Source organism: Salvia splendens, chromosome 20, assembly GCF_004379255.2.
Source record: "Salvia splendens isolate huo1 chromosome 20, SspV2, whole genome shotgun sequence".
Taxonomy (NCBI): domain Eukaryota; kingdom Viridiplantae; phylum Streptophyta; class Magnoliopsida; order Lamiales; family Lamiaceae; genus Salvia; species Salvia splendens.
The window spans coordinates 26394697-26420357 of record NC_056051.1 but is presented as its reverse complement, the minus strand read 5'-3'; the positions used below and the strand labels follow the sequence as shown (position 1 = coordinate 26420357).

The 25661-nt window shown below is 40.5% G+C and overlaps 2 protein-coding genes and 1 long non-coding RNA gene across 3 annotated transcripts; 1 reads left to right on the top strand and 2 right to left on the bottom strand.

Moving 5' to 3' along the window:
- Window positions 1-824: 824 nt before the first annotated feature.
- Window positions 825-3602, bottom strand: LOC121780960 (putative late blight resistance protein homolog R1B-16). The gene has a single exon (XM_042178625.1). It carries the CDS (start codon window positions 3539-3541, stop codon window positions 923-925), a length of 2619 nt encoding a protein of 872 aa, XP_042034559.1. The 5' UTR covers window positions 3542-3602; the 3' UTR covers window positions 825-922.
- A 3357-nt stretch (window positions 3603-6959) lies between these two features.
- Window positions 6960-8058, top strand: LOC121781813. Its single transcript, XR_006046189.1, has 2 exons — window positions 6960-7207; window positions 7330-8058. It is a non-coding gene; the product is annotated as an uncharacterized LOC121781813 (long non-coding RNA).
- Window positions 8059-8857: 799 nt separating this feature from the next.
- Window positions 8858-24427, bottom strand: LOC121781759. The gene is made up of 7 exons (XM_042179449.1): window positions 24254-24427; window positions 19717-19728; window positions 13192-13288; window positions 12167-12267; window positions 11028-11125; window positions 10373-10584; window positions 8858-10267 (listed from the first exon to the last, which is right to left on the bottom strand). The coding sequence occupies exons 1-6, from the start codon at window positions 24425-24427 to the stop codon at window positions 10569-10571; spliced, it is 498 nt and encodes a 165-aa protein (XP_042035383.1). The 3' UTR covers window positions 8858-10267; window positions 10373-10568.
- Between the last annotated feature and the right edge of the window lie 1234 nt (window positions 24428-25661).

Sequence of the window (25661 nt, the reverse complement as noted above, 5' to 3'; positions counted from 1 at the left end):
GAACTATTCAATACTATCATATAGCTTCCAGTAGTGTATGATTAATTTCAAACATAATTTGGTTGTTGACATATAAATACCATATTAATTTGTTATGTGTTATTATGGCGAACTATTCAATACTATCATTATAATTATTGATTAACTATGAATTTTTAACTAGTATTTATGTTTAAATATTCTTATGCATTAAAATCATAGTAAGCTTTGATTTCTCAAAATATGTGGTATTATGTAAAAATTAAATTTAAGATGAGCAAGATATCGATCATTTAAAGTTTAAACATAATAGTAATTAATTATCTAAAAAATTAATATCAAGCATTAGGCATTTTGTAGTAATATGGACTAGGGGAGTGTTATTCTCCTATTCATCCCTTAGATCATTTATTGTATTTGTGAATGCTGTGATATTTCCTCATTCATCTGCTTCATACTGAATTGGCTGCTACTTGTTTATTTAATACTAAGTGTGTGTATATGGGGGTGCACCATAAGGACCTGAGATTAAAGAGTTAGACAGAGGTGTTGATATTGTGGTGGCTACGCCTGGTCGATTGAATGATGTTTTGGATGTCCATCAAATTTCTTAAATACACAACCTCTCAGACCATGCGTTCGCCTCAGGTTGGCACGGCATGCTCGCTAAGAACTCCTCCGCCTCACGGAGACGCCTTGCTCGAGACAGCATGCTCACCACGCACGAGTAGTCGGCCTGATGTTGTGTATCTTCCCCATCGAGTCGAAGTAAGCAAGCACTTTTTCGGGTAGACCACAGAGACTCAGAGAGAGCAAGCAACAACACTGACAGAAATAAGAGCACATATGCAAATCCAATATTTATGAAATGAAAAAAGATTGAAAACAAATTACATGGAATCACAATAGCATAAGTAAGAAACACAATGCTTGCTCTTAAAAATTACATCTCTAATACATTCTGAGCTAGCTCGGCCTTGACGGTTTTCGGCATCTTCCAGTTACTCACATGAAGGTCTAATTGCTCTCCATATAGATCCTCATGGTTTTCTACTATCTTTTTCGCTGACACCACAACTGCTTTACTGCATTGATACAATGAAATCGATTTCAACGTTGCTATTTCTCCAACTTCAGATGGGATTTCCTCGAGTTTGAATAAACGATAGAGGCAAAGCTTCTGGAGAAGTGGAAAGTGGGAGCTGTCTGACACAATCCAATTTACTAGACCTCTACAAGCCAGAAACTTAAGAAACTTGAGCTTCTGGAACTGGCCTTCAATTGTTTCCCACTTGCCTGTTGTGAAGACACCCTCTATTAATATGAACTTCTCAAGAAGAGGTAACGAACCGATTTTAGGCAATATGTCTTCCAACTCTATGCCATGCGTGACAGAACGGGGTCGAACAACCAACTTCTTGATAGAATTGGGGAAATTAATCCTCATCCAAACGTCACCACTTTGAAAAAAGGTGGTGCAGCTTAAGCTTTCCAATTTACTGAAGCATTGAAGATAGCTTAGACATCCCTCCATTTGATCCGAATGGAATGTTAAATGCAATTTCTTCACATTGGGAATTCTTTTAACCACCTCCTCATTCAATAACAAATCCTCAACTCCTTTGAGTGTTTGCAGATTCTCCATAATGACAATCTCACTATCCTCACTAGCAGGATTTGGGAGAATCAATTTGTTTGCCACAAATTCAAGATGCCGAAGTTGATGCAGTTTCCAAATTTCATTTGGTGCATGACAATATTTCGGAATATATGAATAAATAATCAATGACTGCAGATTCCAAAGGAGATCAATTGAACTAGAGAATCTGGACTCACGATGAACACTGATAGAAAGGTACCGTGAGTTCACCAATTCAAATACATTTTCTAGGAAACAACCATTATAAAAAACATACCCCCTATAAACATATGCACTGAATGTCCTCAACAGTCGTAGAACTTTATCATCCTCACTTGCTGTCTCATCCTCACTTGCTGTTTCTTCATACTCACATATTATGGAGCGAGTATGTGACAAAGATCCTAGCAACCCTGCAGTTTTAAGAACGACTCGACGTTCGCTAATACTGGCCGGAGGATCATCTCCTATGACATGGTAAAATCTTTCCTTTTCAGCTTCTTTTAAACACAGCTCTCTCAACAAATCATGAATTTTACAATACTTAACGTTTCCAATAGACCCCAATTCATCAACTAAAACGAGATTTCTATCAACCAATTCCATTAAATACTCTCGCGCAAGTGTTTCCAAACATTTTCCACTCCTTGGTTTTAAAAATCCTTCAGAAACCCATAACTTCACAAGCATTGACACACGGATACGGTAGTCTTCCTTAAAAACACCCATATACAAAAAACATGGCTTTAAATAGTTCGGCAGAAGGATATAACTCATCCTCAATATTTTCAAGCAAAATCCATCATTACTGTTTATAACAATTGAATTTAAATTTTGCTCTATACGCTCCCAACATTCTTTTGCGCGCTCAGATTTTACCAAAAGACCTCCTATTGTAGCAATTGATAAAGGAAGTCCTTTACAATTTGCTACAATATTCTTTCCAATATTCTCCAACTCAATTGGACAACTTTCTTTCCCAAACACTGTCTTACAAAATAAATCCCAACTACTAGCCTTATCTAGAAGTTTCATGCCAATTATAGAAGACTCGTTCAACTGAGAACTCAAGTCTGACAGCCTAGTTGTTACGATTATTCGACTCCCATTTTGGTTATCAGGAAAGAAAAATTTTATCTTCTCCCACGCCTCTATGCTCCACATATCATCCATTATTACGAGATATCTCCTATCGAACAAAAACTGGTATAATTCTTGTCCCAATTTATCCTCACTCAGATCACTACTTGAATCTCGTCCACTTGCTCGAAAAAGAACTTCTCTTAGTGTTTCTCTAACATTATAAGTTCGAGAAATTGTAGTCCAAGCACGAATATCAAAATGCTCCTTAACAAGTGCATTCTCAAATAGACTCATGGCAAGAGTGGTCTTACCAATGCCACCCATCCCCGTGATGGGGATGATCTGGCGGTTGAGTTGATGACTGGTGAGCTTATCCAACACATCATGAAACACTTCGTCAGAGCCCACGAACACGCTTTCTTTCACAGTAGGAGAAGACGCCGCCAAGGCAGCAACGGGATTCTGCTTGGTCTGAGCTTCAACTGCAATGCTCTTCACCTCTTTGTTGATCTGATCCATTTCTTCTATCACTTTCTGTAAACTATGATAGAATTCATGATCTGCAACGATTGTGGATCCACTGTGAATTTGATCCACAATATGGGATTCGATAACATCCTCAGCCGCGTAAACTGCATCAGTAATGCGACGCTCCAATGGATCAGCTTCGTGGCTCTCAGCAAAAGGGGAAATATAGCAATCAAGAAAATCCTGCAAGAAGGTAATGGTTTGAGTGAGGGATTGAACTTGTTTTTCGTTGATAGAAATGGGAGGGGAAGGATGTTTCTCGAGGGTTTCGATGATATTCAACAGAGAAACCAGAGCTCCATAGGCAGCCATGATTAACAACTCTCTCTATGTGAATGAAAATAGGGTAATACTGTTTAGTAGACAACCAATCTTGTATAGTTGTATTGGCGAAGAACGCGTGTGGATACACACTAATTTATCATAGGTTAAAGTTACTTTAATTACTAGTCCAACTATTGATAATGCGAACCTAGTGGCTAGCATTATAATTATAGGTTAAAGTTAATTTAACTACGTCTGCACATGATAATGTTAGAAAATGATTGACCTAACATTTTATGATATTAATTAAATTCTAATATTATCATTTGTGATTCACCTAACATTTTTTTGAAACTCCTCAATAAAAGGCGTGCTTCCTCGGGTCACGCACCTCGGCGCGGAATGCGCTAAGAAATACTGAACGAAGCATCCTCACCTTGCACCCCCGTTCTAGGACCGTGCGGGTTGACCGGATGATGTGAAGCACAATTTACTTCGTAAGACGTTTTCTCTCCAATCTGTAGATAGGAAGTTCAAGTGGAATCTTTTAAGTCTTTAAAATCCCACCACTAATATATTTCATATATCCCAAAAATAGTCTAGTTTTGTCATTTTTTTCCGTCCCTTAAAATTAGTCAATTTCTATTTTTGAAAACTTTTTTTTAACATAGATAACACTACCAACAATACTTTAATTATCTTCTCTTTATATGTCATACTAAGCAACCTCACATTAAAATTCGTGTAGTCACTAAAGTTTCTATTGTTAGGGGATTGTGAAAGTGTATATAATACAATACATATGTGAAAGTTTATATTTCGCACCGAGGTCTTATATTCTTGGTGATTTATAAGTGAGAGTGAACTGCCTAATTAGGCCTAGACTTGTACGCTCTCACCTTTGAGGTGCCTAAACAAAATAAATATCATTAGCAGTACACACTGACACACTTGTAGCTGATCAGGTGCTTCAAGCTTTTCTCTGATATATATATATATATAGGGATGTATTCATTTCCTTTTCCTATATTTCCTCCTTTTTCCTTCTTAATATCAGCCATTAGATTAGAGAAATGGACGGTCAAGATCAACATTGGGTAATTAATCTCGTGTTGCATTATTTGTCCTATTTTGTGCATTATGATGGTACAATAATAATCTAATAATGGCTGGAAACCGCTACGAATAATGCACCACATGGTCACGAGTAATGCATATAATTGTCTAATAATGTAAAATAAACAAAAGATGCTATAGTTGTCGGATACACACTAATTTTGTGGATTTTAATTATTAGTCCAACTTCCTAGTGTAGGTAGCATATAATTATATCTGCACATAATAATGTCGTCAGAAAATGATTCACCTAACAGCTTATAATATCAATTTAATTATAATATTATCATTTGAGATTCACGTGATTCACCTAACATTTTTTTTGGAGTAATGCTGTATAGCCATAATGTGGCCAGCCACACAATGACATTTTTGTAAATAATTATAAAAGTGCAATAAATTAATAGTAATAGTTAGTGCTAAGATAATTTTACTTAATTACCCTTTTCTCAATTTTTTACTTCAAATTTAAAGTTACAATAGTCTCTCTCCATAATAATTTATGCACAATTTACGAGCCCTATCAATAATTTATGTATTAAACACTAAGGTGTATTATAATCTAATAATAATATATTATATTGTACTATGATATACGATTATTAGATTGTGAAATATTATGACAACATAATATTGAAACTTAATATTAAGTTATAACTAAATTATGAATTTATGATAGTTGTTTTCTTCATACTTAATTTATAAAAATAATAATAGTAATGATAAAAATATTTCTTAAGATTACATTATATGTCGAGTAATATTATTTTAAATAAAAATCAGAATAAAAAGCAAAAGGATATAAAGTACTCTAATAAAATGTAAGAGTAATGCTAAATGGTCATATTATGGTCAGCCATAATTTGTCTTTTAACTAAAAATTAAATGAGTTCAATTAATAATTAACTCACGTTAAAAGTATCAAAACTCTTAAGACAACTCTACCTCCTACCTTAGTTTATAAAGTAAGTACTTTATATTCATCCATCCAACAATGTTTTTGAAGTAAAAGACGTGCTCCCTCGGGTCCTCCCCTCACACCTCTTTTGCGGACTGTGCGGGCGCCCGAATGACGATGATGCATAATTTATTTGGTAAAACTTTTTTCCTCCAATCGATGAATAGGAAGTTCGAGTGGAATCTTTTTAAGTTTTTGAAATCCCACCACTAATGTACTTCGTACTTTCCAAAAAATAGTCTATTTTTTTTTACCATTTTAGTTCGCCTCTAATTATTAGTAAATTATTATTTTTAAAAACTTTTTCATCATAGATTATAAAGTAAAGTACTTCCTAAACATATGATCGGTGGAGGCGCAGTCGACCCTGAAGAGGGAGCGGGTCTTCAATTGGCACATCAAGAAAGGTGAATCCTCCATTGACGAGCTCGACCACCTCCACCGCCCAAGACTCCGGCTTTAAGCAAAATGACCTCATTTCTAACATTTCTAGCTCTTCCACCAAGCCTCCGCTCTCTGAAAATCAAATTTCGAGCTCCCCCCATCCATCTCTATAGTCCGACGCCATCGCAGACACATTCAAGTCCTTTTTCTGTTGGGCCGCGAGGCCACCTCCTTCGCTTTGTGAGTGAAATTTCTTAATTTTTTGAGTAAATGTCAATTTTGGTCCTAACATATGACCAAAATACGAATTTGGTCCAAAACATTCACTTTTAAAAAACAGGTACGTAACAAATGAAAAAGTCGCTGAAGTAGTCCTTTTTTTGACGTTTCCGTAAAAAAATCAATGGTCATGCCACTGTGTATTTGGCGTTGATAGTTAGTTTTTTACGAAAACGTAAAAAAAAAGACTACTTCGGCAATATTTTCATTTGTTATGGACGTGTTTTCAACAAGTGAACATTTTGGACTAAATTCGTATTTTGGTTATATGTTTAGGATCAAAATTGACATTTACTTTTTTTTCTATTTTAATTTATTTAATTAATTATCTAGTAATAGTATACTCCATTCGTTCTCTCATAGTTGAGGCACACATTTTAAGAAAGTAATCACTAGTGTGTTAAGTGGATAGTTATACTCCCTCCGTTCGAACTTTCTAATTTTTAAATAGTTAAACAACACATTACCGTACATGCATGTGGCTTGGACCGCTTGTGGCCCATCCATCCCCAGGTCTACGGCTTGCCTCACTCCCCTGCATTGCCATTCCATCGGCCCTGCCTTAGGTTCGACCAAGCATTTTGCTCGCCCTAACAATGAGCAGATACAAAATTAATAAAAGTGGGTCCGGGGATGCTCTTACAAATCAGGAGTCGGCTGTTTAAAAAAAGATAAAACTTGAATTACCTAAACACCCTTTATCTTTTTCCAAATCTAATTACATTTCTCAAAAACACGCTGTCTGCTTTACCTCTCTTCTCTTTTCCTCAATTGGCGACGTCCAAGGGAGTACACACGACAAGCAAGGTGAGCCTTGTTTAAGTGAATCCCTTTTTTTACGGAATCGTTGTATGAATTCAATGACATTGGTTTTCATTATTTGAGTGACATGGTTGTTCACATCACATCCCAGTGAGGAAGTTTGTGAGTTTTCTTGGAGATAGGATATGGAGGTTTTAGGGTTAATTTATTTTGAGGTGAGGGAAATTGAAACATTAATTTCAACGATATTCTTCAATTTTTTGATTCAGCAAACCATTATATATTCTCCTCATCTGCAATGTAGATTAATATCATAATCTTTTTTTTCCCTGGACAGCATTGTGGAATAAAAAAGATTGTTATGATAGCCTGATCCAACATGATCGGATATGTATTGCAATTTTATGGTTTGCTGGATTCACACTCTTCCCATGTATATTGTTCGAAGAAGGACACAACCGTTTTGCATATATTAGAAGAGATAAATATACAAACAATCATGTGTCTCAGAATAAAAAAAAGGAAGCCTTCTCAAATAGTGCTTCCTTATAGTCAGATGGCAAGGGTACACATGCAAGTAAAAGACAGCGATTGTTTAGTCAAGATTAGGATGGATAGGAATGCGTTTGGATAGAAGGTCGGTTTACATTGAAGAACAAGTGGCCATGTTCCACTGGATTTCAGTTCTGGCGTTCAAGCCAAACAGTTAGTACTTGGGGCTATCTTAAAGATGCACAGTTTGTTCATTGTGAAGCCTCACCCAATTTCCGAACACTGCATCCACTGGAGATGGAATTGTTCCAACACCTCACTGTCTTGCTCCCTTACTATGCATCTTACTCTGTTTATTTTCACATTTATTAAGTGAATATCTTTTCTTTTCTTTTCTTTTATTTTTGTTTTCAAGAATTAGGATACCGAGAATTTGATGTTGTATTTTTATAAATTGGAAAAAAATCCTTGAGCTAGAATGCTCGAAGTGAAAATTATTCTAATTACGTCTAATCGAAATTTGTATGGTTAGTTAATGATATTATTGCAATAAAGTAGTATTGTGACATCCCAACTTATCTATGTATTCTAGCCGTGCAGGATTATATTGAAGAAGACATTTGTAATAACAAATTATACTATAATTTTATTTATTAAGTATGACAAAATATATTATAGTGAGTAATCTTACTTAACGGCTTAATTTGGTCACGGCTTAATTTGGTCACGGCTTAATTTGGTCAAATCAGGATTAAAAACATTGATCATTAAAATTTGACGGAAAAGTTAGTTTTGGACCGACTATGATCCGAGTTAAAATGTTTGGGATGTGAAATTCAAAAGATAATATCTAGGATCAAAATCGTAAAATGGACATATGTTCATGACTAAAATTGGCATTTCCTCTTATTATAAAAAAAATACTACTATGATTTCTCATTTTTAACTATAGTTGCATTTACAAACATGCGTTTTTTAAAAGTGATTTCCTTTTTCCTGATATAAAGTATTCTATTTTTCATTTATTATCTATGCACTGGCTGGAGATGGAAGACGAGTCACCTACTATCGCTAGTGATCATGATTTTCATAAAAATAATACTTCCTCTGTCCCACTATAAACAAAATGTATCCTTTTTTGAGACGTCCAATCTAGAATGAATCATTTCTTTTTTTGGGCAAAATATAACACAATTATTCTCTATCATATATAACAGAGAGAGTTAGAGTTCAACAAAATATCCATTACTCATACAAAGGTATGTCAGCGTCAATGTTTTGTTCATATCACCTTCTGCATACATATTCATCAGTTTCCCGCAACCTGTAGATTTTAACTGGTTTCGCGACGCAGAATAGTGAAGCAAACACAATGCGAAGAAGTCGAGCAAATCAAATAGAATTAACAGGCCATGTTACAGAAGATCAGAAATTGTTGCTTATACATGAGCAGATGCAATTACAAAGAGCCGTACTGCAGATATCGGATCGAATATGGTTTTACGACAGAAATACGACGGTGGTATGGACAACAACACCTAGCTGGATATGAAGTAGCATTCTAGGATATAATCCAATGTATCATAAATTGAGAAACTATTCATTTATGAATATCACATGAGTCAGCTAATATGTAGAAACAATTTTAGTACTGGATAGTTGCACATTTCAAAGGCACTCTATTTAAATAAAAACTACATAAGTAGTGAATTTTGCCAAGAGAGCCTAGAATCTGAACAAGAATGAGACTATGATTATAGCAATGTATACTGCATTCCCACATGTTTATTGCAGGCCATCATAAATGCATTAGATGTTAATTTCATAACTAAGTTTTTTTAAAAATGTGATGGACTTAAGATGATTATTACTACTAGTAAATTAGGTGATGATAAACGTAGGTGCTACGAACCAGCCAAAAAATGCGGAAAATTCGACCAACGACTTTCGTATAATAGGACAAGGATGGACTTGAATTACAGATTACATCAACTATCAAATCCCAAGTTCCCCTCCCAACGATCCTTAATAATCCCAATATTATTAAGTAGAGATGTTGCGATCGAAAATACAAGTAAGAATTTTCTCAATGAATTATGTGTAGCATCGTGATTTTTCTTAGAATTTCTTCGATACTCATCTCAAAGAAGCACCAAAATTATTGTATGTATTCTTTTTCAGTGAGATTCTTTATCATTCTCCTAAAAGCAGACAATAAAAAATAACCGAGTTGGTATCAAATTAAGCTCAAAAGATGAAAGGCAAGCAAAATTATATGCAATTATGCATTATCTAATGACCAACTTTGTTGTTGAATTTGATTGTTAATGCCAAAAATAATGTTACAAACAGTGACCATTATAAATGCCTAACAATTGGGCAAAGCTAGGCAAGGTTTTTTATAATGCTTGTAGAAATTTAAAAATTACTATATCAAGTAAATGTGCTAGCTTGATTGATGGTCTAAGGATAGGATGATAACAGCCTACATCTATTTTTCACTTATTTGACAATATATTCATCTCTGAGGCTTTAGTCAGTTAATATATGATCCCTTTTGTATTATGTGATGATGAGCAAACTATACTCAAATCTATTTGAAATCAACTTTCTTTTTAGTATGCAAAGTAAAAATGATAGAGGTATTTCTCATGAAACATAGCTCTTGGAAACACAATAATAATAGAGGTAAAAGGAAAGCAACTGCAATGAGAAACAACTACTGCACTTACCTAGTTATAGTTTTTCAAAGCCATCATCATCTGAGTCATCATTCCCATCATCTGAGAAATAAAAAACACAATGAACATGCTATGGGAAGTGGGAACAACTAAAACAAATTGTCATCACTAATTAAGTTCTAACTTAGGAAAAACAGGATATCGTACCTGGACCATCATCATCACTGTCATCAAGGTCTCCAAGAAGAAATACATCCAGATCCTTGTCAATGGATGCTGACTTCTGAGCACTGCTTTTTGGGTTGGAAATCTCATCTGCTCTTTCGGATCTTACACTTGATGAAGTCCCTTCAACATCAGCATCTGTAACATTTTCAGCTGCCTTGAGCTTTCCAACTTCCATCTAGTGTTTCTCATATCTAACAAAAACAGACATGTTATATTAAGAGCATAAAAACATATATTCAAGCCACAGAAACAGACGAGAGGTGTTCCAAAACGTATGATTCATAGATTTCAGTGTTAGATTTATATAAATCCACATAGATTTATAAAATATTCTTTTGATAAAATTACAAATATAAGATCTACAAGACCTATTTAAGACACACAGAAAGTTATACTCCTACTAATCTAAAGCAGCAAGAAAAAGCTTTAGAAAAGCTCAGCTTAGCAATAGAAAAAGATACATTAGTAGGGGCCACATATAAATAGGTGAATTAAATCAAATCAATGATCAAATGAAGTCAAGAATTAAAGTGATGCAGAAAAAATAAATTACTTGCTATCGGTTATGCATCTTTGCATTTGGTTTCAAAATTGCCAAATGATTACCACTAATGTAAAATATCCTTTTACTTACGCTGCCACATGACTGTTTACCAGAATGAAATAGATCTTCCAAAACTTCCATTCCTTCATCACACATGGACATAGTTGATACCTTAGCTTTGAGATTTCCTAAAAGCAAATGCAAATAGTTATGCATATGTGATTCGAGCATGATTTTAATCTATGTTCAATTGTATTAAACAACGGCATACTAATAAGGTTGGTCAGGCCAACATGATGTATAGTAATACATCACTCCAGTCTCAACAAAGTAAAGATAGATCGATTAAATTAAAATTACGCTATAGAGACAAACAATATAGAAACAGAGACATTTATATCCCCTTAATAGTTCCACCACCAACCTGCCTTGTTATCAGGCAGAGAGTCAAAGATAGTAGTATATCATTAGTAACATCTTCATATTGTGCACTTATGGAAGATATTGCTTTAAGGATATGTGATTAACCCCCCTGAACAAGAACTCAAAGTCTTGGTTTGAAATGTCACAGGATTTCAAACGAGAGTTGAAATAAAGATCTTATCATATATCCTAAGAGGAGCTTTCTACTTCCAGGCAGATCAAACATATATGTTAGTATGCCTTGAATTTGTCTCCTAATTGGGATAGGATTATGTTTCCTAATTGGGATAGGCTTGTTTTCCTAGGATCTCATGTGTGCCACATAATTCTGTGATCGTGATCTTGGATCTGAAATCTGTAACTGCAGTCATAATACAATTTGTTCTCCGTTCTTGCCCGTGGATGTAGCCAATTGGCGAACCACGTAATCCTTACGTTCTTTCGTTTGTCGATTACACAATTACTCTATTCTGTCACAACAAATTGGTATCAGAGTCTGGTTTTCGGACTAGGGTTTTGAATTCCGCATCTGTTAGGGTTTCTGTGTTAATCGATCAAGATGTCTGCTTTGAACGTGAAGGTCGACAAATTCACGTTCTGCAGTCATAATACAATTTGTTCTCCGTTCTTGCCCGTGGATGTAGCCAATTGGCGAACCACGTAAATTTTGTGTCTCCTTACGTTCTTTCGTTTGTCGATTACACAATTACTCTATTCTGTCACAACAATATAGTTATCTAGAAGATTGATTTCTCCTCTCCGCTCTCTCCAAAACAATTGTAGATTATACACATGAAGGCTCTAACCTTCACTGTCAAAAGAACAAGCTTGGCATGCCTTTCTTGCCACTCTGTGAGATCTTGCCGAACATTTGAGATGGTATGAATATTAGATACTTTTGACTCATCTGCCATAAGAATGATACCAGATGTAAATATTTGCATTATATGCTGAGATGTGTGGGTACTGAGGAATTATTGTTGGCATCTTAAAGAGATTAAGAGTTCTAAAATTACAAAGCATGCATAATATTCCAGAAACATTTATTCTAACTGAAACAAATCTAATCCCAACAACTCAAAGAGTCATTAAAGTACCCCTATCTTCTTTTTAACTAAAAGGTTTAGAAGGTTCTTAACATAGTTTCACTCAAAGAATGCAGGGGAAAAACTAAATCTGAAGTAAGGAATATTATCTTCATTTAGGCCAATCATATATTGAGTACATAGATAGAAATCTAAAAGAATACAGAGTCACAAGGGCCTAACTATTGCTTTTCTAAGGATCTGATGCCCATCTACAGGACCACCAGTAAACTTCTCCACACCGGGGGATTATATTCTTGTGTTTTCAAAAGGGTAAAAGTTAGAAGTAGAGTTTCATTTTATTATAGAAACCTTTTGTTGGACTTCTGTTAAATTCCCCTGTTTTCTCCTGTATCCGGCTGAAAATAAATTTTAGTAGTAGTTGTCTGGTATAGGATCAGATTCTACGTTTCCAGTCAGCATTGGGCCATTTATATGGTGATTAATCTTATGATCAGTTGATTGATACTATGTATCTGTGCCCACCATCCTCCCTTCTCTCTCCATTTTCTCATCGATTCGTTATATTCACGTATATTCTCATCTTGTATAGCATTTGCATTTTGTAACAGCTATTGTTTTAGCATTTTCCAGAACACATCTCAACAAACGATAACAAGTGCAGTATAATGCGACTCAGACTGCATCATAGTATCTCGAAAACAGTAAACCACAATTCGATCACACAAAATAGAATGCGGAAAACTCAAATCAACAATCAGTAAGTAAATCAGAGAACATCACACCTTCAAGCGGGAAATCACGGAAAGTATTCGTCGTAATGCCTCTGCCAAACTCCCTCAGCTCATCAGTGACACCGAACATCTCCAGATCGGCGGGGCTGTAGGCCGCCTTCTGAGCGGAATCGACGAGATTGTTGAGAACCACGGCGGGAGGAGGAATGTGATGAATGGGCGAATTTTTGATGGTAATAAATGCGGGTAAAAAATATATAGATCACGACACAAGGAATTACGTGGTTCGATTTACTGAGGTAAATCTACGTCCACGGGAAGAAAGGAGGGCAAGATTGTATTGCTTGATCTGGTTTACAGCTTACAAATACAGACTTGCTATATGATATTTTATGTTTTGAGAGCTTCCTCCTGGTCTATCTGATCTAAGTTCTATTTATACATTGAACTAAGATCGTGGCTTGCATCACCACTAACTAGGTCGTGGCTTGCATCACCACTAACTAGGTAGTGGATGTCGTGGAGGTCATGAGATCCTGCATGGGTCCACTATCTCTTTGTTTGGTCCGCTATCCTGCCTGAGATCCTGCATGAGTTGACACCACTAAATAGATCGTGTAGTGGAGGTCGTGGAGGTTCTGCATGAGTCCACTATCTCCCAGTTCGGTCGAATACTGAGACCGAACTGCTGAACTATTGCCGAGCAGCTTTTGCCGATCTGAGAGTAGAGCTTGATTGGTCGGCTTTTACCGAGCTGTAGGCTGGAGCCGAACTCTTTGGTAATGCCGAACTGATACTCTTCCTTGGGCTTTGGGCTGATGGGCCGTCACTGCTATTGGGCTTGTTTAGTACGTACCCCATCACTACCCCCCCGAAAAGCGAAGTGAATCACTTCGGCGAAGCGAGTCACTTCGGCATTCTGGATAAAGGTACGGGGGAGGCTGACGTTAGGGGACGTGCCTTGCGCGTGACTGCATTAAATGCGACAGTAAAATCCGGCCGTTGAATCCTGAAAAGGTGGGATTCGAAACGGTGCGATGATTTTGAAATCTTCTCCGAATCTGATAAATACGTCCTTTCTTCATCATTTGAACACTTTTGCTATTGCTTCTTCTGCATTCTCTCTCTTTTGCGTAAAAATTTCCTTCCGCTTTCAAGAATTTCTTCAGAATTTCTTCAGACTTTCAAAGAGTAAGAACCATGTCTTCTTCTTCTTCTTCTGAGTCAGGTAGCGGTAGGAAAGGGGGTAAGGGGTCTTCTAGCCGGAAAGAATCCGGGGAGAAGACCGTAGAGTATTTTCACAGCATCTTGAGTAAGGATACTGTGATATCCCTACACGAAAAATATTTTTTTCCTGGGGGGAAGGTTGCGATTCCCGACGACCTTCATAGGGCTGACTCGCCGCCGGAGGGTTACGCCACCGTTTATGAAGCCGGCTTGGAATGCGGGCTTCGTTTCCCTCTTCCCCCTGCCTTTGTAGAGCTGCTTGATTTTTTCCAACTCCCTTTAGGTCAGGTGACTCCGAATTCTTGGAGGCACTTATCGGCCTTTGCTGCCGAACTGCGTAGGCTAGATAAGGATCTGTCTCTGAGGGCAATCCTTAATTTTTTCCAGTTTAAGAGAAAAGGATCTTGGTTTTACTTGATCCCTTTACAGCCTTTTAGGGCCTTCTGCAAAACCAAGTGGCCAAAGTGGCAACATCGCTTCTTTTTTTATAATAGGACAGCGGCTCCGGGCTTTCCCTGGAGAGGCCCGAAGTCCGTGATTCCTCATCCTCGGTTAGAACCGTTGAACGAGCTCGAGGGCGAGCTCAATAAGATTCCTATGATTAGGAAGCAGTACCTGGAGTCTGAGCTCGTCAAGGGCGACTTCGTGTTCGACTCTTCGTCTTCGGACGAAGAGACTGAGGGTGAGGACTTCTTTTTTGTGCCTTACTGCTTTTGTGGCGAAAACTAACCTTGCTTTCTTGCTTTTTGGCAGTGAACTTGCTAAATAAGATTAGCCGCAAATCCTCCGAGCTTAAGGAGCCGGAGAAACAGAAGGCTACCAGCTCGGCGCCTGATGCCGAGAAGAATCCGAAGAGGCAAAAGACCTCTTCTTCGGATCCAAAAAAGCCGGAGTCGACTTCGGCAAATAGGAAGGGGAAGACCCAGAAGCCCCTAAGAGCGCCGGAGAGAGACATCGTCTTGGCGCCCCCTTCGGAGCATGTCTGTGAGCCTTTTGCATGGCCAACGGACTTTGCCGAGGTAACTTCTCTTCTTGATTCTTTGGCTTTGCTTCTTTCCTATGTTTTTTTGGTGGCCCCTCTGTTGACTCTTTCCTTTTTCCATTTTCAGAGGAATAGCATGCTCAGCAAGCTCGTCGCAGTCGAACTCTCTAAAGCGTCCAGCGACTATGCTGAGATGCAGAGGAAGTTGGCGGCTGCTCGTCACCAGGCCGAACAGGCTAAGGCAGACTTTGAGAAGGCCAGAGCTGCTAGGATCTCGGCCCAGGATGAAGCCCAGTTTGCCAAAAACCAGCTCGTCATCCAGCGAGAGCAGACGAAACGGAGGGATGCTGCCGCCGTGGTTGCCCAAGGGGAGGTTCTCCGTGCTTTCGCGGAGAAACTCTTTCTGAGCAATCAATTTTCGGCCTTTGTCGGTGATCTGCTGAAACTGATGACCGATAATGCCGAGCAGGGGCCCGAAGTCGTCCTGCCGCTGTACGGCCGAGAGATAGCAGCTCGTCTCCAGAGTCTGCCGCTCCTTGAGGAGCTTGCTTCGTCCTCGGTCCTGCTTTCTGCTGACCGAGTTCGTAGTTGCCGAGCTGACCGGGACGAGAATATGGAGGCTATCTTTGCCTCCTTAGGGCCAGTTTCACCCGCTCCAATTTTCCACGGAGAGGGTGAGACCGAGCAGCTTGATCAGCAGACCGGAGACAGGCAGGCCGAGCAAGAGGTGCTGCTGATCGGTGATGGGGGCACCGAGCAGGCTGGGGGGAGCAAGGAGGCCGAGGCTGAAGCTGAGGCAGACAAGGAGAAGGAAGCTGAACCTCACCGAGGAGCCGGAGACGAAGCTGGTGGAGTATGATTTCGTCTCCCTTCTCTTAGTTTAGTTTCTTCCTTCTTGTAAAATGGCCTTGAAGCCCTCCTTGTGTAAAAATTTTTTTTTCTTATGAATGAAAAAATTCTTCTTTCTACACTTGTGTCTTCGTATAGCTTTTCGTACTCTCTTTTACTCCTGTTGTGGTTTACTACCTGCTCAGTAAACTGAAATGCCGAACTGACATAGCTGCTTTGTATTCTTAACTCTTAAGGAGCTGGAGGTACTTCACTGGAAGCGGCTGTACTCTTCCGCTTTAGACGAAGCTGAGAAAAAAGCCATAGCCGACCAGATGAAGAATGACGAACTCTTGGCTTGTTTAGTGAAGCTGGAGGCCGACAATAAGGACTTAGAGTCTGAAAAGAAGGATCTGGAGGCCGAGCTGAATACTGCCGTCGCTGAGAGGACTGCGTATGAGGATTTCATCTGCGGACGCGGGGGAATGAGCATATCTGAAGTTCAGAATCAAGTTGATGAACTGTGGGAGGAGCTTCATGTACTCCGGGGGAACAATGCGCTGGAGAGCTCGACTTGCCAACAAGTTGTGAAATCATTGCGGCGCTGGGCTTCTCGGTACGACATCGTTCTTTCCCGGCGTCCTTCAATCGAGAAATTCCTTAGGCATTTCCCGCCAACAGATGCTCATACTCCAGCTCAAACCTCTGATCCACTTGCTCAAAATCCTACTCCAAATCAGCAACGAACTCAGGAGCAACCGGAAACGTCAAGACGAGAACGGACTCAGGAGCAACCGGAAACGTCAAGACAAGGACGGACTGAAGTTCGTAGAGGAGCTGTGATTATGAGTGAGCAAGATCAACAAATGCTTCGTGAAGAGACTCTTCGCCGCCGAGGTGCCAGAACTTCCCGGACTCAAGGAAGAGGCGGTAGGTCGATCAGAGCATCTCGTCGACCTGCTTATTCTTCAGCTGCCCGGAGCGCCCGAACTCGGCTTCACGAGGATTTTTTGAATAGATGGTTCAACTTTAGCAACCATGGACAGTAGAATAGTCCTTTGTAATGGCGTAACGCCTTCTCGTAGGGCAGCAGAATTATATGCCGAACAAGTTTTAATAAATGAAATCTTCATTTCGCTTCTATCACTGCGTATTTACAGCTCAGCGAAAAAATTTCATCGTGCTCGTCCTCGGTCTTATGAAGTAAACTTCTTTGACCGGAGTCGTCCTCGGTCTTATGAAGTAAGCTTCTTTGACCGGACTCGTCTTTGGTCTTATGAAGTAAACTTCTTTGACCGGACTTGGTCCTCGGTCTTATGAAATAAACTTCTTTGACCGGACTCGTCTTTGGTCTTATGAAGTAAACTTCTTTGACCGGACTTGGTCCTCGGTCTTATGAAATAAACTTCTTTGACCGGACTCGTCTTTGGTCTTATGAAGTAAACTTCTTTGACCGGACTCGTCTTTGGTCTTATGAAGTAAATTTCTTTGACCGGACTAAGCTTGTGTCCTAATTTGGCGAGTTTTATCGCTCGGATCGGACTTTCCCTTGTCCTAATTTGGGGATCGGACTTTCCCTTGTCCTAATTCGGCGAGTTTTATCGCGTGGATCGGACTTTCCCTTTGTTGCAGTTCGTTTCAGACGAACTGCTTGTTTCTTAAGCTGAATTGTGGTCTTGTATCCTCCTTAGAAGCTTGGACTCACAATCGTTGGCTTATATATGTTCTAAAAAGGGGATCAGCCTTCGAAGAACAAGATACCTCAGTAACATTTGTAAGAGACGACACGCACATAGACAGACAAAACGCACATAGATAAACATGAAAAACAAGTAAAAAACAAAGAAAGCACATACCCCTAGGACCGAACTAGACACAAGACTGACTGACCGGACTGTCTCTTACAAATGGAACTTCTTGAGGTTGGAAATGTGCCATGTTCGGGGTACTTGTTCTCCTGACATGTGAGTCAATTTGTAAGACCCTTTGCCGAGGACTTCTGACACCCGATATGGACCTTCCCATGTGGGTTCGAGTTTGCCCAGCTTTTCTGCTCGGCTTACTTCGTTGTTTCTCAAGACGAGATCTCCCACTTGAAATTGCAGCTTTTTCACCCTTTGGTTATAATACCGGGCTACTTGCTCCTTGTACTTGGCTGCTTTTATGCAGGCCAATTCTCTTCTTTCTTCGGCCAGATCTAGTTCGGCTCTCAGTCCGTCATCATTCATTTCTGAGGAGAAATTTAGAGTTCGGGGACTGGGTACGCCGATCTCAACCGGAATCACGGCTTCAGTGCCGTACACCAGACTGTACGGAGTTTCACCGTTGGAGGTTTTGGGTGTAGTTCGGTAGGACCATAGGACTTGAGGGAGATTTTCTACCCATTGTCCTTTGGCTTGTTCTAACCGAGCTTTTAACCCTTTCACCAAGATACGGTTTGTTACCTCCGTTTGTCCGTTTGCTTGTGGGTGGGAGACCGAAGTGAACCGCTGTTGAATATTCAGCTCTTGGCACCAATTCTTGAATGTCTTGTCGGTGAACTGAGTCCCATTATCCGAAATGAGGATGTGGGGTATGCCAAATCGGCACACTATGTTCTTCCAGACGAAATCCAATGCCTTCGAGCTCGTTATCGTAGCTAATGGTTCAGCCTCTACCCACTTTGTAAAGTAATCCACGGCAACGATAAGGAATTTCATTTGCCGAGGAGCTTGTGGTAGTGGTCCTACTATGTCTATGCCCCATTGCATAAAAGGCCAAGGGCTTTGCATAGCACATAGATCGGTCTGCGGCATCCTTGGGATATTTGCATGGATTTGGCACTTCGTACATGTCTTGACGAGCTGCACTGCTTCTTGTACCAAAGTTGGCCAATAATATCCCCATCTCAGAACTTTTTTAGCTAAAGCTCTAGCTCCGATGTGGCTACCGCAAGATCCTTCATGAACTTCTCTAAGGATGTAGTCCGTCTCTTCTGGCCCTACACATCGCAATAACGGCTGAAGGTAGGACTTTCTGTATAGGACTCCTCCATGAAGTTCGTACCGAAGTGCTCGGCATGTGATTTTCCGAGCTTCTCTCTTATCCTCGGGCAGTTGTCCTTGATCTAGATACTGTAAGATCGGCGTCATCCAGTTCGGCGAGCTGGCTACTGAATGTACCTCAGCTTCATCAATGCTTCGGTGCATCAATTCCTCCACCTTTGAGCTTGGATATGAGGCTAACTTACTTAAAGTATCTGCTCGGCTGTTTTCCGCTCTGGGAATGCGGATTATCCGAAAATAAGAGAAACTTCGGCTAATGCTTTGCGCTTTGTCCAAGTATTTCCTCATCCTCTCATCACGGGCTTCACTTGTACCCAACAGGTGATTCACTATGACTTGTGAATCACAATGGATTTTGAGAGACTTGATAAATAGACTTTGCGCTAGCTGGAGTCCGGCAAGGAGAGCTTCGTATTCGGCTTCGTTATTAGTGGTTGGGAACAAGAACCGAAGTGAATAAGTTACCTCGTGTCCGTCGGGAGCGATAAGTAGAATACCAGCTCCACTTCCCGTTTTATTCGAAGCTCCATCTACGAATCCGCTCCAGCAATCCGGCGGCTCTACTTCGGATTCCATGGGCTGTGCTAGTTCGGTATTGGCAGAATTTTTCTGTTCGGCAATGACAGGGATTACTTGATCGAACTTTGCCTCTGTAAGAAAATCTGCCAAGGCTTGTCCCTTGATGGCTTTCCGAGGTAGGTATTCGATTGAGTGTTCTCCCAACTCTATCGCCCATTTGGCGATTCTGCCTGATGCTTCTGGCTTGGTCAAAACTTGCCGAAGTGGCAGATCGGTTAAGACGCATACCTTGTGAGCATAGAAGTATGGCCGCAGTCTCCTTGCTGCATTTACTAACGCCAGAGCAATTTTTTCCAGAGGTTGATACCTTGTTTCTGGACCTCTTAATGCTCGGCTTGTAAAGTATATGGGAAGCTGCTTTAGGCCTTCTTCTCGTACAAGCACCGCGCTAATGGTTTGATCTGATGCCGCTAAGTATAAGAATATCACTTCGGCATCTGTTGGAGCAGAGAGAATTGGAAGCTTGGCTAAATAACTTTTGAGCTCGTCAAAAGCCTTTTTCTGCTCGGCTCCCCACTCAAACTTTGGTGCCTTTTTCAACACTTTGAAGAACGGCAGTTGCTTTTCGGCTGCTTGGGAAAGGAACCTATTCAGTGCGGCTAGACATCCAGTTAGCCTTTGCACATCATGTATGGACTTCGGTATCGCCATGTTCTGAACAACTTGAACTTTTGAGGGATTTGCCTTGAGTCCGTCCTTTGAAACCCAACAACCCAGAAACTTTCCCGAATCTACCAAAAAGGTACATTTTTGGGGATTGAGTTTGAGGTTGGCTTTTTTGAGCACGTCGAGGGTGGATTTGAGGTTGTCTTCGTACTCCGAAGTGCTTCTGCTTTTGACGACTATGTCGTCAACATACACTTCAACCTCTTTTCCGATCAAATGCCGAAAAAGCTTATCTACCATCCTTTGATATGTGGCTCCGGCATTCTTTAAACCGAATGGCATCTTTTTATAAGCAAAGATGCCGAAGTCAGTAATGAAAGCCGTTTTTGAAGCATCATTCTCATCCATTAAAACTTGGTGGTAGCCTTTGTATAAATCAAGAAAACAGAAAATTTCGAAGCTGATCAAAGCTTCTACTTTTTTATCTATGTTCGGAAGGGGATAGCAATCTTTAGGACAGTGCTTGTTTAGATCGGTAAAATCTATGCACATCCGCCATCCTCCTTCTTTTTTCTTGATCATCACAGGATTGGCCACCCAAGAAGGATATTTCACCTCGAATAATACATCCGCTTTCAGTAATTGACGGACTTCGTCATGGATGACTTGATTTCTTTCTGCCGCAAAGAGTCTTTGCTTCTGTTTTATAGGCCGGACTGAAGGATCAATATTTAACCGATGAGTGATTACCTCAGGGGGCACTCCGGTCATGTCCAACGGAGACCATGCAAAGACATCTTTGTACTCCTTGAGGAGCTGGATGGTCTTTTCCCGGAGTAGAGGCGTTCCCGCGAAACCGATCTTGACCGTTCTGGATGGATCATCTTCGTATAACTGAACGGTCATTGAGTTCGACTCTGGTGTGACTTCGGTCATTTCGCTTGCCTCTGACTCCGGCTGCTGTGATTGCTATGCTTGATGATGCCGATCTGATTGCTCGGCACTTTTAAGCGCAATCTGCAGACACTCTTTTGCTCTCTTTTGATCACCTCGGATGACCGCTATCCCACCTTTAGTGGGGATCTTGATGGTGAGGTGATAAGTAGAGCAAACGGCCCGAACTGCGTTGAGCCAGTCTCTTCCCAAGATGATGTTGTACGGGGACCGAGCTTTTACCACAAAGAACTCGATCATCGTACTGGAGCTTGTAGGCGCTTTTCCCACCGTGATCGGAAGGCTGATAATACCTTCAGGGCGGGTGTCCTCCTGGGTGAAACTTTTCAGAGGAAGTGGAGCCGGACTGAGCCGAGCTGGATCCACTTCTAGTTTATCGAAACATTCTTTAAAAAGAATGCTGACTGACGCTCCGGTATCCACAAACACTCTGTGGATCAGTTTGTTTGCCACTCCGGCTTGGATGACAATAGCGTCTTGATGAGGAGAGATGGCCGGGACGGGATATGCATCTGAAAATGTAATCACTTCGTCCTGCTTCAGCCTTTTATGCGTTGGCTCCTCTCGATTGAAGCCTCTGCGCTCTGACTTCAGGGACGATTTAGTCTTCCCGGCAGGGAGAGCATCAATAGTCAGGATTACTCCATCATATTGCAGCTCGTCATCGTCTTCGGGGTCCTGTTGCTTTTTCGGATCCTGAGGAGCGCAGTTCGCACCTCTCTGCTTTTTGTTCTTTTTCGGCTGCTTGCTTTGATATTTTTTTAACGTCCCTGCTTTCACAAGAGCATCAATACCTGCAGCCAAATGTCGGCACTCCTCGGTATCGTGACCGTGGTCTTGATGGAAGGAGCAATATTGATCCTGAGGTCGACGCGCGGCCGATTTCGTCATCCGCTTTGGTTTTTCGAACATATCGGAATGCAGTTCGAAAATTTCCGATCTCGACTTGTTCAATGGTACGAACTGAGCGGGCGGCTTCTCAGGATTGAGACGTGGCCCCAATCGGTCTTGCACCGGAGTCCTTTGAATCCTTTCAAAAAGAGTTCGGCGAGGATGTCCCTGATCGCCAAAAGGAGTTCGGCGAGGATGTCCCTGATCGCTATGATCGGGCTTCCTCCTGTCTCCTCGGGATGAGCTGTCTAAAGACCGTTTGCGACGGTCTGCCTCATCGGCACAGGAGAACTGGTCCGCAATGTCCCACATCTCTTGAGCTGTTTGCGGACTGCATTCCACGAGCTTTCTGTAGAGAGCTCCGGGCAGGATTCCATTTTGGAATGCCGAAATGACAAGTAGATCATTGAGATCATCTACTTGTAGGCATTCCTTGTGGAATCTCGTCATAAAGTCGCTGATCTTTTCGTCGCGACCTTGACGTATAGAAAGCAGCTGAGCCGAAGTGATTCGGGCTTCCGCTTTCTGAAAGAACCTCCTGTGGAAAGCATCCATTAGATCTCGGTAAGATCTAATGCTGCCTTGGGGGAGGCTATCGAACCACCTTCTTGCGTTCCCGATAAGCAGCTCGGGAAACAGCTTACACATGTGAACCTCATTGAGACCTTGGTTCGCCATATTATACTGATAGCGTCCCAAGAAATCATGAGGATCCACTAACCCGTCATAAGTCATCGACGGAGTTCGGTAGTTCTGTGGCAAGGGAGTTCGGGTGATATCGTCCGAGAACGGAGTCTTCAATGCTCCGTACATGGCGAACCCGACATCTCTTCGGTATGGAGGAGATGGAGTTCTCCTGTGATTCCGGTACCGAGGAGGAACAGGAACATGTCGGGGTTGAGGATTCTTCTTCCTGGAAGACACGGCACTACTGCGGTAGTGACTTTCATGTCTGGATGAGGAGGGAGAATCCACCGTTTTCGTCTCCGGCTTTTGGCCCTTTTGCAGGAAAATTAATAACTCTTCCTGCTTCTCGGCCAAAAACAACTTGACAGCCTCGTTCAAATCGGGCTGCTGGGAAGACTCGGTGCGATGAGTCTTTGAGCGGCTTGTTCCTTCTCCGTGAGAACTGGAAGTAGATTTCTCCCGAGGCTGTTTTCCAGACCTGCGGGCTGGACTAGCTTCCTCATGGTTATCATGAACGGTATTATGGGTGTTACGTGATCTGGTATGCATTTTTTTGGGGTGGAAAAAGGGTCAAAAATTCGCTTTATCACAAATTTGGTTCTCTGTTTCCCACAGACGGCGCCAGTGATGAATGGGCGAATTTTTGATGGTAATAAATGCGGGTAAAAAATATATAGATCACGACACAAGGAATTACGTGGTTCGATTTACTGAGGTAAATCTACGTCCACGGGAAGAAAGGAGGGCAAGATTGTATTGCTTGATCTGGTTTACAGCTTACAAATACAGACTTGCTATATGATATTTTATGTTTTGAGAGCTTCCTCCTGGTCTATCTGATCTAAGTTCTATTTATACATTGAACTAAGATCGTGGCTTGCATCACCACTAACTAGGTCGTGGCTTGCATCACCACTAACTAGGTAGTGGATGTCGTGGAGGTCATGAGATCCTGCATGGGTCCACTATCTCTTTGTTTGGTCCGCTATCCTGCCTGAGATCCTGCATGAGTTGACACCACTAAATAGATCGTGTAGTGGAGGTCGTGGAGGTTCTGCATGAGTCCACTATCTCCCAGTTCGGTCGAATACTGAGACCGAACTGCTGAACTATTGCCGAGCAGCTTTTGCCGATCTGAGAGTAGAGCTTGATTGGTCGGCTTTTACCGAGCTGTAGGCTGGAGCCGAACTCTTTGGTAATGCCGAACTGATACTCTTCCTTGGGCTTTGGGCTGATGGGCCGTCACTGCTATTGGGCTTGTTTAGTACGTACCCCATCAGAATGTGAGCTTGATCTCGTCGGCGCGCTTCATCGCGTCCGCGGCGAACTCCTGCGACAGCTTCGACGCCTCCGCCGCCAGCTCCTTGGAGCGCCTCGACGCCTCCGACACGACGCCGGAGAAGTTGGTGGAGCCGAGCCCCTGCGTCAGCTGCTGCGATTTCCTCGCCGCCTCCTCCGCGAATGCGCGAGCTCTCAGCCAGAAATCCATGGCGAATCTGATGCGAATGTGATCGAATTGGGGATTTTGCTATTGGATTGAAGGAGAGATATGGCTATGGAGATTGCATTGCGATATTTTGATGCCCTCAATTGGTGAGTGGCGTAATTTATGGAACTCTCTATATATACGCTTCTTTTGTTCCCGGGAAATAAAAGTTTTGATTTGCTTTATTAATTTTTTATTCCATATACTAAGACATTTTACTTGCCAGCGTTTACTAGTACAAACAATTCCTTAGAGGCGGGAAAAGAAATGAAAGAAGATGTCTTCTAATTATTTTTTCAAAAGATAGAAATATATCTTTTTCAAAATTAATACTACATTCAAAAGACAAAATCTTCTCATAAACTAAAATATAGTATCTTTTTAAAAAATTAAGACATTTCAAGGAAAAAAAATATACAGAAAAGTCAATTATTTTTTAAAATAAAATAATAGTAGCACAAAATGTATAAAGGTATAATACATTCTCAAATAAAGAAGGCAAATATGATATTTATACGATTTTTACTTTTCCATTAATAAAGAAGTAAATATACATTTTCAAAATATGAAAAATGTATAATATCTTTTCAAATATCATTTTTATTAAAAAATATTTTTTATATAAAAAAGATAAATATGTTAATTATAACACTTTACCTCTCCATTTATGTCTAGATTTGCTCAAACAAAGCACTTAAAAATGTTTTTACAATTCCTCATAATAAAATAATGTTTTTTATTAGGAAGACTGAGGAATTGTACTGTTCCTTCTACTTTTTCAGATGGCGGGAAGTACGGTTCCTTCTACTTTTCTCCATATATATTCTACTCCTACTTTTTGCTCTATATTTCAGATTAGGGATATATTCTACTGTAGGGTGGCTATGTGCTAAGGACGTATTTCTTAACCTCACACGAATTTATCCGTGAAGTCGCGGAAACCTTTGCCCGACGATCAACAACGACAAGAACTAGGGTTTTGAATTATAAAAGAAAAAGAAACTAACGTGAATTCTCTTATTTCATTAATTGTCAATTATGAAATATTCCCACATATTTATAATGTGGAACCAATAAATCTAATCTAATCTTAACCAACTAAGCAAAATATACTATAGAGATATTAATTACTAATATATGGGAGATATGTCTCGTATCAACTCCCCACGGTTGAAATCCACCTTGTCCTCAAGGTGGAAACCACGAAGTAACGACGAGAGTTGAAAGACAAAAATTG